The sequence below is a fragment of the Pelophylax lessonae genome (assembly GCF_965119305.1).
Source record: "Pelophylax lessonae genome assembly, chromosome: 3".
Lineage (NCBI taxonomy): Eukaryota > Metazoa > Chordata > Amphibia > Anura > Ranidae > Pelophylax > Pelophylax lessonae.
This window is the reverse complement of record NC_138770.1, coordinates 20696398-20716461: the sequence shown is the minus strand read 5'-3', so window position 1 is coordinate 20716461 and position 20064 is coordinate 20696398. Positions and strand designations below refer to the sequence as shown.

The window sequence follows — 20064 nt, the reverse complement described above, 5'->3', positions numbered from 1 at the left end:
AGCACTAATTTTTATTAATGCCATGGGATTAATTTGGGGGTTCATTTTTATTAATGCCAGGTGGGTTAATTTTTATTAATGCTATGTGGGTTAATTTTTATTAATGCTATGTGGGATATAATAAACAAATTTGATGAATTAATTGTATTGCACGCACACACACACACTCTCTCTCTCTTGCAGTTTACTGAAAAAGCATATACCTGGCGAGTAAAAATGCTGTCCCCCCCAGATTTGTGTGGGTTCCTGCACCCTTGATTGCCAGCATTCTTTTCTTTCCATTCATCTGTCAGTGGGGAAGCCCGCTGACAGCTGATTAATTATGGTTGGCAAGGATGCGGGCGGCCAGCTTCCCAGCTTGCTGCTTAACAACCAGCTATTTCTTCACACAGAATTTGCATCGGTCGATTGTTTTTTTTGCCTTATCCGAATCGTTCTGAAAAAATGGATTTTTGTAAGAACTTACCGTAAAATCCTTTTCTCTTAAGCTCATTGACAGACGTAGTCTTCTTGATTCTCAAGAGCTGGGTTATGTTGTCTCCGCAGGAGTAGGACTAGGCAGAATGACAAAACGTTCTGGCTCCACCCTAGGGGCAGTCCCTGAGGGTATATCCTCCCTCTCTCTGCTACAGGGAATCAGTTCTGTTTAAAGCAGTACAGAGAATTTAACCCAACCCAACTCAATGATAGAGGGGCGGGTACTACGTCTGTCAATGAGCTTAAGAGAAAAGGATTTTACGGTAAGTTCTTACAAAAATCCATTTTTCTCTATCGCTCATTGACAGACGTAGTCTTCTTGATTCTCAAGAGCTGGGACATCCAGAAGCAGTGCCACAAATGAGGGGTGGGATTGACAAAATCAAATCCAATCTAGAAGGCCCAACCGGTGCCAAACTAGAAGTTTTAAAGGCTCATTATAAACAAAGAATGAGGCTAAAGAAAAAATTTTCCAACGGAAAAAAACCCTCGAGGTAGACCACTGGTCTCCTCAAATTGCGGCCTGCAAAACCTTGCGGCCAAATGAGACATCAGACGATGCCATTACATCAACTTTATAATGTTTAGAGAAGGTATGCACCGACGACCAGGTAGCCGCCTTGCACACCTGGACCACTGACGCCTGATGGCGAAAGGCCCATGACGCACTAAGTGCCCGAGTGGAGTGCGCCTTAACAGGGAACGGGGGCTCCCGACCTTTAATAGAATAAGCCTGCACTACCGTCTGTCTGATCCATCTGGAAATGGTCGCGGCAGATGCAGGCAACCCCTTTTTGGGTCCATCTGGGATCACAAAAAGTGAATCCGTCTTGCGAAACGAGTCTGTCGTTTTCAAGTATACCCTGATCGCCCGGACCACATCCAAGGAGTGCAAAGCAAATTCCCGAGGATGACTGGGCTTAGGACACAGGGAAGGTAATACAATTTCTTCATTCAGATGAAATTCTGAAACCACTTTTGGTAGGAAGGATGGATTCAGACGAAGAACCACCTTATCTCTATGAACCACCAGATATGGTGAACGACAAGATAATGCGGCCAGTTCTGACACCCTGCGTGCAGAAGTAATAGCCACCAAGAAGGCCACCTTCTGGGACAACGTGGGTAGAGGAATCTCCCTAATATCTTCAAAGGGAGGTTTCTGAAGAACCGACAACACTAAATTAAGATCCCAGGGGGGTAACGGCGCGTGTACTGGCGGAGCCAGATGTCGCACCCCCTGGATGAAATTCCGCACCAAGGAATGAGTAGCCAAAGGCTTCTGAAAGAAGATGGCTAATGCTGAGACCTGACCCTTGATAGTACTCAAGGCCAGTTTCTGCTCAACCCCTTGTTGCAGAAAAGCCAATATTCGACTAATCGAATAAGACCGAGGACGGAACCCCAAAGGTTCACACCATGCAATGTAGGACTTCCATGTGCGATGATAAATCTTTCTGGAAGTTGCTTTCCTTGCTTCAACTAGAGTAGGAATAACTGAAGCTGACAAACCTTTGTCCTTCAGCACCTGGGTCTCAATAGCCAGGCCGTTAAAGCCAGCGATCGTAAAGCAGGATGGAAGATCGGTCCCTGAGACAGTAGATCTTCCCTGAGAGAAAGTCTCCATGGGACGTCCGCCACCAGTCTGACCATGTCGGCGTACCAAGCTCGACGAGGCCAGTCCGGAGCTACCAGGATTACTGGGATTCCTTCCTCCTCTACCCTGCGAAGAAGTCTTGGCAGTAACGCGAGAGGAGGGAAGGCATATATTAGCTGGTATTGCCCCCACGGGGCGATCAGTGCGTCTGCGGTTTCTGCTAGAGGATCGCGGGAGCGAGCCACGAATCTCTGAACTTTCCTGTTGAATCGTGATGCCAACAGATCCACATCCGGGGTGCCCCACCGTAGGCACAACTGGTGGAAAACGTCTGGATGGAGGGACCATTCCCCCTGATCCAGGGTCTGACGGCTGAGATAATCTGCCTGCCAATTCTCCACCCCCGGAATGAACACCGCAGAGATTGCTGGAACAAATCGTTCCGCCCAGCGAAGAATGCAAGCCACTTCTTTGGCCGCTCGGACACTCTTGGTGCCCCCCTGATGATTGACATAAGCCACGGCCGTGGCATTGTCCGACTGGATCCGAACCGGGCTGCCCTGGAGCTGCTCGGTCCAGTGAATCAGACAAAGTCTGATCGCTCTCAGTTCCAATACATTTATCGGTAATCTGGATTCTTCCGGGGACCAAAGTCCCTGGACAGATAACTGACCAAGAATTCCTCCCCATCCGGATAGACTGGCATCCGTGGTCACTATCGTCCAATATATTGGCAGAAATGACTTTCCCTGGCTGAGCATTGGAGACCGAAGCCACCAAACCAGAGACTCTCTGGTCTGTTTGCTCAATCGTATCTGATTGTCCAGGGATTCCGGATTCCGATTCCATCTGAGAAGAATCTCTTGCTGAAGAATTCGGGTATGGGACTGGGCAAATGGGACTGCTTTGAATGAAGCCACCATCAACCCCAGAACCCTCATGCAAGTCCGAAGGGAAGACCAGCTGTTGGACAGTAACAACTGGACTGCTGATTGAATCTTTCGGAGTTTCCCTACCGGAAGGAAAACTCTCGTCCTGACTGTGTCTAGAATTAGACCCAGATATTCGAGCCTCTGTGTGGGAACCAGAAATGACTTTTGCTGGTTCACCAGCCACCCGAATTCCTGTAAAGAAATCATAGTAATTTCTATGTTTTGTAGCAAGGTCTGAGGAGACTCTGCATGAAGCAGAAGATCGTCTAGGTAACCAAGGATCGATATACCTCTTTGGCGCAGAAGTGCCAACATTGGGGCCAACACCTTTGTGAAGACCCGCGGAGCCGCGGCGAGACCGAAAGGTAACGCCACAAACTGATAGTGGTTCTCCTCTACGGAAAAGCGTAGAAAACGCTGATGTCCTGCGAAAATGGGAATGTGAAGATAGGCGTCCTTGATGTCTATGGACGCTAGGACATCCCCTGGATGCAGGAAGGCTGCTACCGTGCGAATGGACTCCATTCTGAATCTTCTTATGTTGACGAAAGAATTGAGTGCTCTTAAGTCCAGAATTGGACGCACTTTGCCCTCTTTCCTGGGTATTGTAAACAGGTTTGAATAAAACCCTTGAAACCGTTCTGTCCAAGGAACGTGGACTACCACTCCTTGTTGTAGTAGATCTGTGACTGCTCTCCGCAGATCTTCTAGAAGATCCGGAGATAGTCGGATATTGGAAGGGAAGAATCGCGCCGGTGGGAGAGATCGAAACTCGATCTTGTACCCTGACTTTATGACTTCGCAAACCCATTTGTCCGGGATTCTGGAAAGCCATGGATCCGGGAACCGGCGAAGACGTCCCCCCACCCCAGTTATGGGTGGGGGCGCACCTTCAGGCTTTGGATGGTTTATCTTCAGGTCTGGAGGGGGCGGGCTTTTGCTTGCCCGACCAACGACCCCTGACGCCTCCTGTAGGAGCTTTGGAGGACTTAGTTTTTTCACCCGCTGGACGAAAAAACCTCTTGTGAGCAGAAAAAGAAGGCCCTCGTCTTTGACGAGTTCCTCTACCTTTAAAATTTTGCGGTAAAAAGGTGCTTTTTCCACCGGTGAGATCCTTAATGATCTCATCTAAGTTGGCTCCAAATAGACGCTCTCCTGAAAAGGGGATATTAGCCAATGCTTTTTTGGAACCTTGGTCGGCAAACCAACCTTTTAGCCACAGTGTACGCCTGAGAACCACTGCTGAGACTGATGCTCGCGCCATTAATGGAGTGGCGTCTAACGCCGCATCACATACAAACTGTAACCCCTGTATCATTTGTTCCAACAAATCTGATACCGCCTGAGGGACTTCTTCTAAGTCCCGGCGTAACCACTTGGTCCATTCAGTTACAGCCTGCGAAACCAGACCAATAGCAATTATTGGCCTGAAAGCTGATCCAATCAAGGAAAACATGGTGCGAGACATAGCTTCTATCTTGCGATCCACTGGATCTTTAAAAGACGGAGCGTCTTCTAAAGGAATAACCGTGGCTTTATTCAATCTAGCAATAGGTGAATCCACCACAGGTGGTTCTGTCCATTTCTTAATAAGGGTTTCCTCAAACGGATAACGCCTGTCAATGCGTTTAGAAATATTAAAAGTGCGTTTTGGCAGACGCCATTCTTCATCGATTGGATTGCCAAAACATTTGGGCAATGGAAAAACCTTTGCCACTTTGATGCGCTTTTTAGTCCCAAAAGGGATCTCAGTTTCAGCTATTTCTGATGGAATACCCTGTAACCTTAAAGTCTCTTGAACAGATACAATGAGTGCGTTTACCAACGCTTCCTCTCGGGCTATGGCGGATGCCGAAACATCCTCCTCACTGTCTGAAGAGACAGGACCCGAGACACCAATACCAGATGAAGTACCTGCAACTGCAGAAATAGGCTCAGAGTCTGAATCCGAGGTTTCAGATAATAAGGGGTTAGGCGGGGGTCGCTTTCTTGCGCCCTGTCCCTGACAAGCCACTTCCACCCGGGACACAAAAGTTTCCATAATAGCTGACAAAGATTCAATTGTCAATGGGGTGCTGGAGGATCCCGCAGACCCCTCGAGGGGATCCGGAGGAGATACATGAGTGGCAGGGTCCATGTTAATACAGGACACCTTTGCCAGCAAAAACAAAAAAACTTTTTCTTTTTTTTTGTGTGTCTCCCCCTAGCGCAATAGCGCCCCTCAGAGTACCTGCTTCTCGATCCCAGAGAGAGAGAGAGGGACCCCCAAGGCTCACCAACCGATGCAGTGCAGTTTCCAACAAACTGCAGCCAGCGTCTGTCTTACACAGACTGGAAGGAGCTGTTTGCTTTTTCCCGGGCAGAAGGCGTGGCTCCGCCCCCTGTGTACGCCTTCCGGCGTTCCCAGCCCTCCACGAGGAAGCTGGGCTCACAAAACATGGCCGCCCCCATAGAAGAGACATAAGACTCCAAAAACATGGCGGCCGGCGTGACCTGAGGACATACATGCATACGGTCTACGGCAAAATGGCGGCGGACCGCCGATATCGTCTTCCCAGCACATCCACCTGCACTCTGCTAAGAGGTGACATATGGATCTACAGAGATACACTGCACATAAGGTAGGATTATACCTCCTATGTCTGCTGTAATGTTACAGTCTGCTGGGTAGAGTGTTAGCTCTTGAACCAAGTCCACTTCCCACAAACACATGCTGTATTATAAGGGGGACTTGTAAGTATCAGATATATACTGACCATATATGGAGGGGCCCATAATATATACTGCCTCATAATGAGGAAAAAAGGGAACGTTTACTCACCATACCGAACCGACAGGCACCCTCTCTTCACAATACCCTCTCCACCGGGGTGGGGGTTTGTGGACGCCTCGACTCTCTGGTACCTGGCGTCCAAGCGAGACTTTTAACTCGCAAAGTCAGTCCCTTTACTGGGACTCCGTCGCGGCCGACTCAGCGCACCGGTCTGCACGCGCTTTTAGGCAGAAACCGGGGTGACCACTGGATTTCAACATCCAGCCCGTCGCCCGGCCCCGCATACTTACTTGAATATGTCGCGGCCGACCAAGCGCAATGCCATGGTCTGCACGCGCTCGTAGGCCGGCTGGGGTGACCACAAGTGTCGCCCAGTCCGGCATTTTTGCTTGAAGATCTCACAGGAAAAAAACACTGGAGAAAACTACCTAAAAAATGTCTTTTTCTTAAAGAAAAAAAGTCTTGCCAGGACCAAGAGATCCCAGCAAGGAGCTTAGGTCCTTACTCCTGACTAGACAGAAAAAAACTGATTCCCTGTAGCAGAGAGAGGGAGGATATACCCTCAGGGACTGCCCCTAGGGTGGAGCCAGAACGTTTTGTCATTCTGCCTAGTCCTACTCCTGCGGAGACAACATAACCCAGCTCTTGAGAATCAAGAAGACTACGTCTGTCAATGAGCGATAGAGAAAGTTGGAATTCATTAGAAAACGAATAAACAAAACAAATTTTAACAGATTTCATCTACATTCATTACAATTTCATTTGGAGATTTGGATACATCCGAATCTAGGAATAACCAAAAATTTGTGGGAATTTGTATTCGCACCGAAATGAATTTCACGTGTCTAACACTTAATGGCCACCCGCTAACAGCTGGGCTCCCAGCCAATGCAAATGGCCGCCGATGGCAGGGCCCACTCTCCATGCATTGATCCTCTACATATGTGTGCCATAACACCACCCCACTGATAGCTGGGGACTCAATGACCACTCGGGACATCCTGGAAGACTTCTGGATACCAAAGGAAGCTCCTGATATCTGCACAGCTGACCAGACCCACCCACCAATACTTCCAATAGGTAGGAAAGCTTCATACAAAAATGGTCTTATAAGTGAGGATAAAAAAGTAACGCAGCCATTGGCTCATCCTGAACATTTATGAGGGTGGGGTCTAATGGAGGGAGGAACGAGGGTGGGGCTACCCAAACGTATGCTGCCATGGACAACTGTCAGGAGAGCACATTATGGCCACTAGATTGAACTGTCCCTTATAGGAAATCCCAATTCGCCATGACTGGGGGAATGCGGGTCACATTTCATCAACACATTTATAACAACAAGATCTGTAAGTGTTTGTGAATTCTTCCCGCACAAAATGTACTCAGCCAATGAAAGGTAAGGACTCCATTTTTATTTTTCTCCTGCTATCAATGGCCGACACGGGACAACACTTCATCCATGTCTTTGGTGATCTCTGATCTCCTTATGAAGTGTTTCTTACATGATGGAGATCAGCCATTGAGTATATCTGAGGTGTATATCAGGGTGTGCTTCTTCCACACATGTCCACCAACATTCATATAGAAGACATTTCCTGCACTCAGGGGACTAATACACCTCCAGGGTTGTGTGGGACCCCTGATGTACAGGAAGACAGGACTTCAGTGAGGAACAATTCCCTCACTCAGGACAGGAATACGACTTCTCCCGTGTGTGAGATCTCTGATGTGTGGAAAGAGCGGACTTCTGTGAAAAATATTTCCCGCACTCAGGACAGGAATACGGCTTCTCACCTGTGTGAGATCTCCGATGTCCGGAAAGATGGGACTTCTGTGAAAAACATTTCCCGCACTCAGGACAGGAATACGGCTTCTCACCAGTGTGCGATCTCTGATGTGTGGAAAGATGTGACTTGCGTGAAAAACATTTCCCACACTCAGGACAGGAATATGGCTTTTCCCCCGTGTGCAATCTCTGATGTGTGGAAACATATGACTTGTGTGAAAAACATTTTCCGCACTCAGGACAAGAATAAAGCTTCTCACCAGTGTGCGAGCTCTGATGATTGTGAAGACTAGACTTCTGTGCAAAACATTTCCCGCACTCAAGACAGGAATACGGCTTCTCCCCCGTGTGAAATCTCTGATGCTTGTAAAGAATACACTTCTGTGCAAAACATTTCCCGCACTCAGGACAGGAATATGGCTTCTCACCAGTGTGAGATCTTTTATGCACATTAAGATTGGATTTAAAACTGAAACTCTTCCCGCACTCAGCACAGGAGAACCTCTTATCTGCTGTAAGGACGGCACCGTCCCTCACAGGCTGAGGTTCCTCAGGATAAGAGGAATACGATGGTCCATCTACACTGTGTGGTGCCGGATGGACATTTGAGGTAGCCGGGTTTTCTCCTGGACTATACTGTGTGATGTCCTCATCTTCTACTTTACATTCTGGAGACAAAGTGAGACAATCCTCTGAGGTTTTCCTCATCTCCTGTCCATCTACTAAAATAGAAATACAAAGATTATTACTATACATGAGAAGATTGGTTCCCCTAAACCAGGACTCCGCCCACATCAGACAGCTTTGTCTCTGAGGATCTTACAATTCCCCCCTCAAGGTAACTAGTAAATGGGTCCTCTGATCTCCTACCAATTAATTTCTTTATTCATGGACCTTAGTCAGAGAGTGAGGAAACAACGAGAACTGTCTTTTATAGGAGTGACAGTGATGAGGGGATTATAGGACAAGTGTCCCCTCCCCCTCTGTCACTCATTGCCATCTTCCCAACACAAAAAGTCCCGCACTTCCTTATTTAGTCCATGATTTAGTTATGAAAAACAGCGGGATTGAGCCCCACCAGAGATCAGAGCGTGTGGATGGGGGAGAACAACCAAGATGAAGACTGGACTGATCCTGAAGAAAGCAAATAACAGATCAAGTAACCCCGGGAGAATTGTTCTGTCAGAGATCTTGCTAGACACGGGCATGGGACAGAAGACCCAAGGTACGTACCCCAGGTGTCTAGGTCAAGCAACATCTATGGTGAACATCAATGTTTTGCTACCAGCTGAATCCCAGAATCTCCATAAATCCATTCTAGAGACATAAATTGTGTCTGCAGTACAGAGAAGGAAGATTATCCGAGAGGAATACAGGACAGGAAACACAGCTCAGGAAAGTGACCAGGGGATTACAGGCTAAAATCACCCAGTTCCCCCCCCCCCCCCTACTCGGGACCAATCAGTGAGCAGTATGGGTGGAGGAATGTATTTAGTGTTAATGACCCACCAGTGCTGATCTCTGTAGGAGTGTCCTCTATAAATGCCCCCGTTATTCCATCCTCCTCCATAGACTTCTGATCATCCCTCACATACGTCTCTTCTTCTTCTGCTTTAACCTCAAATTCTATATCGATTGGATCTCCACTCTAAACCAAGAAAATAAGAGAAAATATCATCTGAAGATATAAGCTTACATAAAAAACACACACATCCCCTCCACAAGTCCATGTTCTAGATACTCCATTCCACCAACCTTGTAACATTGAGGGATGGTGTGACCTTCCTGTGTGGAATCCTGGGAATACAGAGGACGGGGACATCTCTCTGGTGGGTTCCTGGTATTAGGTGGCTCCATCATATTCTTGTGTCCTTCTGAAACCTCCTCCATCACTCCATACTCCTCATCCTCCTCTTTATACTCTTCTTTTACAACAATATAATCCTTGGAGTTTTCATTCTGAAAAAATATAATAAAATATTCATTGTAAAAAAACACAGATTGCTTATAAACCATAACTACCAATAATTATCAGACATCTACCTGATGATGGTGAGGGATGGTGTGACCTTCCTGTGTGGAATCCTGGGAATACAGAGGACGGGGACATCTCTCTGGTAGGTTTCTGTAGCTGGGTGACTCCATCATGGTGTCCTGGTACAGATCTTTGTGTACTTCCTCTATGACCCCATCCTCATTATTCTCCTCTTTTATTTTGTCTTTAAGCTCAACTTTAGAATCTCTCAGGTTTCCACTCTGAATATATAATAAAAATAACATCAATGGTAACAATGCAGATAATGTACAGATCCTAATGATACTATCAGTGATTGTTCCTCATCTACCTGATGATGTTGAGGGATGGTGTGACCTTCCTGTGTGGAATCCCGGGAATACAGAGGACGGGGACATCTCTCTGGTGGGTTCCCATTACTGGATCCATCTGTAGGGAACACACACACACACACTGTCGTGGACCATAAACCAGGGGAAGACAAAGTACAGGTAAAAAATCACACCTTTAATGAAATAGAAAAAAAAAATAACACAGTTCAGGAATGTAGTCAAAAAACAGAAGCCGGGATTTGGATGCCAGAGCAGGTAATCAGAGGAGTCGGGGGTCAAGAAACCAGAAGTCAGCATAGTCGGAAGCAAAAATCAGGAACACAAATAGGAAGAGAAGTCAGCCCGGGCAAGTAACACACAGAAACACACTGAAGATCATAGACCAAGCAAGGGCAAGGAGGGAATGAGCTCAGCTGCTTCAAAAGCAAAAAAGGGGCTGGCTGTAGGCTGGACTAATGAGGCAGGAAATGGTAACCAGGTGAGTCACTGTGGTAACAAGCGCCTGGTAGTTACCAGACAGGTAAGCAACTTCTTAACATTGAAAGAAAGGAGCAGCTCGCTAACTATCAGGAGCCCAGCCCTGACAGTAGCCTCTTCCCCAACAATCCCTCCCCCTTGGGGGAGCACCAGACTTGAGGGAAAAACGTATATGGAAAGCCTGGAGCAGGACAGGAGCATTTACGTCCGAGGATGAGACCCAAGAGCGTTCCCCTGGGCCGCAACCCCTCTGTGAACTGGATATCCTATGTGTCCACTAAACCTACGGGAGTCAATGATAGATTGTATCTCATATTCCACATGGTTGTCAATCTTAAGCGGGCGAAGGCGTGGTACTGAGGTGGTATAGCAATAACACCTAAGGAAACATGGAATACGTTGTAAATACGAACGTTGGAAGGAAGAGCTACCATGTTAACCTTGTAGAGTATGCGGAAAGGCCATATATACTGAGGTGCCAGTTTTAATGAGGAACACAGAATCAGAGGTAATGGGAAAACAGCCAGACTCTCTTCCCAACTTGTTAGGAGGGTGAAGGTAGGCATCGGCGGTCAGCATGGTTTGTACCTCTCTCTGGAGTGATCCAAGGATTCTTGGACCTGCACCTAAGTGGAACAGAGTTCCTGAAGATGTTGCTCTAACGCAGAAATGCCTTGCAGAACAGATGTATCAGGCAACATGGATGGCTGGAACTCATAGTTCACCATAAACTGAGATAATCAGGAGGCAGCATTGATGGTGCTACTGTGAGCAAACTCCACCCAAGGTAACAGGTCCTACCAGTGTTATGGTGGTCAGAAATATAGCAACGTAAGAACTGCTCCCAGGCTTGGTCGGCCCATTCTGCGGCCCCATTGGACTGTGGGTGATATGCAGAGGAGAAGAAAAGCTGAACTCCCAACTGTGCACAAAAGGCTAACCAAAACTTGCACGACACCATCTGGCTACCCCTGTCCGAGATGATAACTTTAGGTAACCCATGTAACTGAAAGATCTCTCCAGTGAAAATGGATGCCAGTTCCTTGGACACAGGCAACTTTTTTAGCGGAATGCAATGTGACATTTTTAAAAACGGTCAACCACCATAAGGATAACTGTGTTGCTGAGGGAGTTGCGTAAATCCATAATAAAATCAATAGACAAGTGGATCCAAGGCCTCTCTTCACTGCGTATGGGTTGAAGGAGGCCCATTGAAAAGGTGTTGAGATGTTTTATTCTGAGCACATACGGGACAAGCGGCTACAAAGCTGGTTTCATGAGCACGGAGACTAGGCCACCAGCATTGTTGAGACATAGGCCATATGTTTTAACAATATGTCCATACGCCGTTGATTTTTTCCTGGGTGCCCAGCTGTCTTAGGTGAATGGTAGGTCTGGAGGAAAATGGTGCGGAGATTCTCGGGGACAAAGCAGCGGTCATGAGGTTTTCCAGGAGGAGAATGGATCTGAGAGGGCATCATTCTCTCACCCAAAGGCGAAGTGAGACTAGAAAAAAATAGCCAAAATGCAGTCCGAAGGTATCACAGGAGTGGGAACAGACTCCATTTTGGAAGAGGAGGAAAACTGCGGCAATAAGGCATCTGCTCTTTTATTCTTGTATCAAGTAAGATTGAGACTATGTAATTGAAGCTTAACAGAAAAAGGTCCCACTGAGCCCTTCCAGGAGATAAACGTGTAGCCTCAGACAAGAATGAAAGATTCTTATGGTCAGTCAAAATGAGGACCAGCACAGTAGTACCCTTGATGAGATGCCTCCCTTCTTTAAGAGTTAAAATTATGGCTAATAATTCTCTATCCCCAGTTTCAGAATTTCATTCTGCTAGAGACAATTTTTTAGAAGAGTAGCCACAAGGATGGATAGAACTCTCAGGGGTAGGAGGTTGAGACAGGAAAATGCCTACTCCAGTCTCAGACACATCAACTTCAAGAATGAAGGGTAACATGGGATCAGGATGTTCCAGCACTGGAGCTGCAGAAAAAGTGGCCTTGAGGGATTCAAAGGCTTTAATGGATTCCGGGGACCAATTCTGTGGGTTGCCCTCTGTTCTGGTCATACAGTATCAGTCAGGGGTTTGACCAGAAAAGAGAAGTTACTCATAAATTACTGATCATAATTGCCAAAGCTAAGAAAATGTTGTAGAGCACATAGACCTATAGGCCAAAGCTACTTTAAGACTGCAGATGGCTTTTCTGGGTCCATCGAAAACCTGGCAGCACAAATGACATAACCCAAAAATTGAACCTGTTCATGAAACTCGCATTTTTCCAACTTGCAATAGAGGTTGCTTTCTCTCAACCTCTGTAGCACACGGGAGAGACATCTGTGTGGGGGTTCTCTAGGGACTTAGAATATATGAGAATATCATCCAGGTAAATTAACACACATTATGGCAGCATATCTCAAAAGGACATCGTTAATAAAGTCCTGGAAAACTGCAGGAGTGTTGCAGAGACCAAAAGGGCATTACAAGGTATTCGTAGTGTCCGGTCCTAGTATTAAATTTCCATTTGTGGCCCTCATTAATCCTCACAAGATTGTATGCCCCTCGCAAATCAAGCTTAGTGAAGACCGTTGTTCCCTTGAGGCAGTCAAATAATTCCGTTATCAATGGGATCGGATAAGTATTATTAACAGTATTGCGAATGAGACCCCTATAATCGATACAGAGACTCTGTTGACCACTTATTTTTTCACAAATAAAAAGCCAGCACCGGCAGAAGAGGATTTGTGGGTGAACCCCTGGGATAGTTAAATCGCAACATACTTCTTCATTGCCTTCTCCTCTGAGACAGAGGGTAAACCCGGCCACGAGGAGGATTGGCACCAGGTTTGAAGGTCAACTGTGCACTCAAAAGGCCGATGTGCCAAAATAGCGGCCTGACCTTTGTCAAAGACATCACAGACTTCATTGTACTCTTCTGGCAATAAAGAGACTGAAGACGCGCACATGATTTTAATCACTTTCTAAAAAAGATGTATCAGTGCATTGTGGGGACCATGACAAAACCTCAGCATTACGGAAATTAAAAAAGGAATTAGGCCTCTGTAACCAAGGACAACCAATGACAACTGGGTAATGAGGTAAGGAAATTACTAGGAATTTGAATTATCTCATGGTGAAGAGCCCCTACAGCCATGGTCAACGGAGTGGTTTCATGGGTCACATGGGCAGGCTGTAGAGATCTCCCATCAAAAGCCTCAATGGTAAGTGGGGAGGCATGAGGCTGCAGTGGTATCGGGTGCTTCACCAGAAAGTGCAGTTAAAATCACACCTTTAATTAAATAGCAAAAATAACAGTTCAGGAACGTAGTCAAAACCAGAAGCCGGGGTTTGGATGCCAGAACAGGTAATCAGAGGAGCAAGGATCAGAAAACCATAAGTCAGCATAGTCAGGCAAAACAAATCAGGAACAGGTATCGGAAGTCAGCCACGGCAAGTCATACACAGGAACACACTGGAGAGCATAGACCACGCAAGGGCAAGGATGAAATGAGCAAAGCTACTTAAATAGCAAAATGGGGCTAGCTGTAGGCTGGACTAATGAGGCAGGTAATGGTAACCAGGTGAGTCACTGTGGTAACGAGCAACTGGCAATTAACCGACAGCTAAGAAACTTCTGAACTCTGAAAGAAAAGAGCTGCTCGTTAAGTAGCAGGAGCCCAGCCCTGACACACACTGACTGAATACATTGTTTCTATGTGTTTATCAGATCTAGGTGGGGCCTCCCTACTGCTCTCTTCTTTATAATAAAGTCTCCTCTTACCCGGTGATGTGAGGGGCGGCTTATTCTCCATCATGATGTCCTTGTAGAGATCCTTGTGTCCTTCTAAATACTAAATGGAGAAATAGACAGTGACATCCTGACACCTTATAGGAACCTGACACACACAATGATACAGTCACCATCCAGACACATCCCTTGTCTGTTACTGGATAATGTCCCAGAATTCCCAGCACCGCTCACCTCTCCTGTCAGCAGCTCCATCATCTTCTTGGTGACTTCTAGAATCTTCTGCATGTTGTGTCTTTCAGGTTTTAGGGAGTCACATGGAGGCACTGTGATGGTCATAGGATCACCTGACTTCAGAAGAGGAAATCTCTGTATTGGAGAACCAATAGGAATATCATGTTAGAATCCCAGAATCCTCCTCACCTCTCCGCTCAGGTCTGTGTTTTATTAATAGAGATAAGAGTGATGTCATGTGACCTCCCAGAATCCTCCTCACCTCTCCGGTCAGGTCTGTGTTTTATTAATAGAGATAAGAGTGATGTCATGTGACCTCCCAGAATCCTCCTCACTAGAGTTGAGCGGACACCTGGATGTCAGTGTTCGGCAGGTGCAGCCGAACTTGAAGAAAAAGTCCGGGTCCGCGACCCGGACTTTTTCCGAACTTTACCCGGACACCGAACCCCATTGAAGTCAATGGGGACCCAAACTTTCAGGCACTAAAATGGCTCTAAAACACCAATGGAAAGGGCTAGAGTGCTGCAAATGGCAGCAAAACGTAGTTAAGAGCATGACAAGTGCTCTGCAAACAAATGTGGATAGGGAAATAACTTAAAACAACAAAAAAAAACAGAAAAATGAAACAATTTTCTTCATCTGTGAATAACAAGGCCCATATGGAGTAGGAGGGAGGTTGAGGTGGCGGTGGATGTGGCAGTGTAGGTGGAAGCGGCGGTGGAGGGGGACAAGGTAGCCAACACTGCTTTTTTTCAGTCATTTTAAATTAGGGTACACCCCAAAAGAGTGAGAAAGATCAAAAATATAACAATGGCTGGGTAAGGTCAGTATCCATCTCTATTCTGCACAAGGTACAGAAAAGTCCTGTGGGATCCATGCCTGGTTTATTTTAATGAACCTGAGCTTGTCCACATTGTCTCTGGACAGGCGGCTGCGCTTGTCTGTGATAACGCCCCCAGCCGTGCTAAATACACGTTCAGATAATACACTGGCTGCAGGGCACGCCAGCACCTCCAAGGCGTAAAGGGCAAGCTCAGGCCATGTGCCCAATTTGGAGACCCAGAAGTTGAAGGGGGCAGACCCGTCATTCACTACATGTAGGCGTGTGCACACATACTGCTCCACCGTGTTGGTGAAATGCTGCCTCCTGCTAAGACGTTCCATATGAGCTGCTGGTGCTGCTGTTTGTTGTGGCGTGCTGACAAAGCTTTTCCACATTTTGGCCATGCTAACCCTGCCTTCTGAGGTGCTGGCGGTGCCCTGGTTGCATTGGTGACCTCTTCCTCCTCCTCCTCTGCCTTGTGCTTCCACTGTGGCCCCGCCGTCAGGTGGGAATGCCAGCAGCATCGCGTCTACCAGCGTGCGCTTGTACTCGCGCATCTTGCGATCACGCTCCAGTGAGTGAATTAAGGATGGTACGTTGTCCTTGTAACGGGGATCCAGCAGCGTGGCCACCCAGTAATCAGCACAAGTTAGAATGTGGGCAACTCGGCGGTCATTGTGGAGACACTGCAGCATGTAATCGCTCATGTGTGCCAGGCTGCCCAGAGGCAACAAAAGGCTGACCTCTGTGGGAGGTGTATCGTCTGTGTCCTCTGTATCCCCCCAGCCACGCACCAGTGATGGCCATGAGCTGGCCTGGGTGCCACCCTGCTGTGAACATGGTTCCATCTCCTCATCCTCCAGAACTGTGCCCCTGCTGGACAATTGTGTACCTGGCATTTGTGGGTGCAGGAACCCACCCTCGGAGCCACTTGTGAATGACTGCCCTGAAAGCCTTGGAAATGATCCCTCTTCCTCCTCCTCCTCCTGTGCCACATCCTCTTCCATCATCGCCCGAATCGTTTTTTGAAGGAGGCATAGAAGTGGGATAGTTAAGCTGACAACGGTGTCATCGGCACTGGCCATGTTGGTGGAGTACTCAAAACAGCGCAACGAGGCACACAGGTCTCGCATGGAGGCCCAGTTATTGGTGGTGAAGTGGTGCTGTTCCGCAGAGCGACTCACGCGTGCGTGCTGCAGCTGTAACTCCACTATGGACTGCTGCTGCTCGCACAGTCTTTCCAGCATGTTCAAGGTGGAGTGCCACCTTGTGGGCACGTCACATATGAGGCGGTTAGTGGGAAGGCCGAAGTTACGCTGCAGCGCTGACAGGCGAGCAGCAGCAGGGTGAGAACGTCGAAAGTGCGCACAGACGGCCCGCACTTTCTGCAGCAGCTCTGACATATCGGGGTCATTTTTAAGGAACCTCTGCACCACCAAATTCAGCACATGCGCCAGGCAAGGGATGTGCGTCAAACCGGCTAGGCCCAGAGCTGCTATGAGATTTCGCTCGTTATCGCACACCACCAGGCCGGGCTTGAGGCTCGCTGGCAGCAACCACTCATCGGTCTGCTGTTCCATGCTCCTCCACAACTCCTGCGCGGTGTGTGGTTTTTCCCCCAAACAGGCAAGTTTTAAAACTGCCTGCTGTCGTTTACCCCTGGCTGTGCTGAAGTTGGTGGTGAAGGTGTTACGCTGACTGGATGAGGAGGCGGTAGAGGATGAGGAAGCAGAGTAGGAGGAGTTAGGAACAGGAGGCAAACTGAAGCGCCCTGCAATCCTCGATGGTGGAAGGACATGCGCCAAATTGCTATCCGTCTCAGGCCCAGCCGCCACTGCATTTACCCAGTGTGCCGTTAGGGAGATATAATGTCCCTGACCGTGCTTACTGGTCCACGTATCGGTAGTTAGGTGGACCTTGCCACAGATGGCGTTGCGCAGTGCACACCTGATTTTTTCCCCCACTTGGTTGTGCAGGGAAGGGATGGCTTGCCTGGAAACGTAGTGGCGGCTGGGCACGACGTACTGTGGGACAGCCACCGACATAAGGCTTTTAAAACTGTGCGTCTCCACCAGACGGAATGACAGCATTTCAAAGGCCAAGAATTTTGAAATGCTGGCATTCAGGGCCAGGGATCGCGGGTGGGTAGGGGGGTACTTCCTCTTCCTCTCAAGTGTTTGGGAGATGGAAAGCTGAACGCTTCCACGGGACATTGTGGAGATGGTTGGTGACCCAGGTGGTGGTGTTGCTGACAGATCGTCTGTTTGCGGTGTGGCAGGTGCCGGTATCACTACAGAGGTGGAGGCCGAGACTGCAGCAGAAGAGGAAGCAGGAGGAGCCAGAGACCTTTCTTGGTTTTGAAGGTGTCTACTCCACTGCAGCTCGTGCTTTGCACTTAGATGTCTGATCATGCAGGTTGTGCTCAGGTTGAGAAGGTTTATGCCTCGCTTCAGGCTCTGATTGCACAGGGTGCAAACCACTCTTGTCCTGTCATCAGCACATTGTATGAAGAACTTTCACGCTAGAGAACTCCTTTGAGCTGGCTTTGGTGCGCTCGGTCCCTTACTGCGTTGGGCAGTAGCAGGCGTAGTGTCTAGGGCACGGCCGCTCCGCTTCTGCACCCTGCTCCCTCTTCTGCTGTGCTGGTGGCTCTGTGCGACCACAGCCTCTTCCTCCAAACTACTCAGGTCACCTGCATGACCTTCATTCCATGTGGGGTCGAGGACTAGGGATGCACCGAAATGAAATTCTTGGCCAAAGCCGAATAATAATGAAATGTTTGGCCGAAGGCCGAATACCGAACGCGGTGTTTCGCATTTTTTCCATTTATTTTGCCAATTTTTTGTCCTCTCTCTTGTCCTCTCATGTCTCTCTCTCTCTTGTCCTCTCACTCTCTCTCTCGTCCTCTCATGTCTCTCTCTCTCTCTCTCTTGTCCTCTCATGTCTCTCTCTCTCCCTAAATGTTACTGTAGGGAATGGGATTCAGTGCACACTGCAGCCTTGTACCATAGGGTTAATGTTAGTGACACTGTAGGGATTGGGAATCAGGAAGCATGCATGCAGCCTTGTAAATTTTAATTGCAGATACAGGGCACTGGGCAGGTCAGGGTTAATGTGGTAACATCAATTACTCAGTGACAGTCAGTCAGTGATCAGATTATACAGTGACAGACAGTCTCTCATAGTGGTGGTAGTAGGAGGCTGGAGGTGGACTAGTAGGAGCCTGGAAAGGAGCACAGCCGCATACATACATTACTCACTCGTGCACTGCAGCCCGCCCCACACATTCAGTGAGTCTTACTCTCCTCCCTAGTTTTTTCAATGGCACATTCAGGAAGCCAATCACGCCGTGAGTAGCGGCACAGCGGAACCAATCAGGTGTGCAGGCACACGTGATTGGTTCGCTGTGCAGCTAATCACGGCGTGATTAGCTCCCTGAATGTGCCATTGAAAAAACTAGGGAGGAGAGTAAGACTCACTGAATGTGTGGGGCGGGCTGCAGTGCACGAGTGAGTAATGTATGTATGCTCACCGCTGAAGTGTCCCAGCTTCACGGGAGTCCTCCTGTCCTCCTCCGAGTCCCTTCCCCCTGCCTATGTAAATATCGTGACCTCGGCGATATGAATATCGCCTACGGCCACAGAACGATAGTCGATATCATATCGACTATCGTTCTGCCCTATTGTTTGGCACAAAATTATTCGGCCTTTTGACTTATTCGGCCGAACACCGAAAGTGCTATTTTTTCTATTTTCGGCCGCCGATTATTCGGTGCATCCCTATCGAGGACCTCATCGTCCTCCACATCATCTTCCACCCAGTCTTCACCCCTGCCCTCCTTGTCGGTCTCCACAATTCTGAGTGCCGCAGCAGTTGGCACCTGCGTTTCGTCATCATCGGAGACGTGCTGCGATGGTCCATCCATGTACTCATCTTGAGAAATAAGTGGTTGGGCATCACTGCACTCAATCTCTTCCACTTCTGGGGCAGGGCTAGGTGGATGGCCCTGGGAAACCCTGCTGACAGAGTCATCAAAAAGAAGAAGAGACTGCTGCATGACTTGGGGTTCAGACTGCTTGCCTGATTTGCAAGGGGGTGAGGTGAAAAGACGGTTGGACATCGGCTGCAGGTGCCAACTCTGACCTTTCTGCAGTAGACTGGGTGGGAGACAATGTGAAGGAACTGGAGGCACTGTCAGCAAACCAATCTACTATCGCCTGTACTTGTTCTTGCCTCAACACTTGTAGAGGCGCATGATGCCCTACCAAATACTGCTGCAGGTTCTGTCGCCTACTCACACTTGAGGAAGGTGTTTCACTTATGCGTGTAGCTGGCACAGATCGACCACGTCCTCTCCTTGCAACAGGAGCTCTACCAGCAGCACCACGACCCAGGCCACGGCCCCTATTTGACGGTCTCCTCATATTTCTGTGATTTATGATCTTGCCCTAGAAAGGTGTTTATTGAATAGCGGAACAAAACAACAACAGTATCGCACGGGTGTATCTCACAGTCAAATATGCAAACTATGCCGCAATTTAATTTTTTTTACCCCAAAAGGGTGTATATTGAATAGCGGAATAGAAAAAAGTATATAAAAAGGTGTATCTCACACGTACCGATACAGACTATGCCGCAATTTAATTTTTTTACCCCAAAAGGGTGTATATTGAATAGCGGAATAGAAAAAAGTATAAAAAAAGGTGTATCTCACACGTACCGATACAGACTATGCCGCAATTTAATTTTTTTACCCCAAAAGGGTGTATATTGAATAGCGGAATAGAAAAAAGTATATAAAAAGGTGTATCTCACACGTACCGATACAGACTATGCCGCAATTTAATTTTTTTTCACCCCAAAAGG

General features: G+C 47.8%; 3 protein-coding genes across 3 annotated transcripts in view; 1 reads left to right on the top strand and 2 right to left on the bottom strand.

Moving 5' to 3' along the window:
* The window catches only part of LOC309548831 (uncharacterized protein), a gene marked incomplete at both ends in the record, with an annotated part of 260742 nt that extends 249920 nt beyond the window's left edge, over window positions 1-10822 (bottom strand). Inside the window, 2 exon segments of the mRNA XM_082248768.1 lie at window positions 7564-8114; window positions 10676-10822. Coding sequence (XP_082104894.1) covers window positions 7564-8114; window positions 10676-10822 — 698 coding nt within the window.
* Window positions 1-20064, bottom strand: part of LOC309548838 (uncharacterized protein) — a gene marked incomplete at its 3' end in the record, with an annotated part of 605194 nt that overhangs the window by 247066 nt on the left and 338064 nt on the right. The window lies entirely within an intron of this gene.
* The window catches only part of LOC309550245 (uncharacterized protein), a gene marked incomplete at its 3' end in the record, with an annotated part of 2091994 nt that overhangs the window by 1954129 nt on the left and 117801 nt on the right, over window positions 1-20064 (top strand).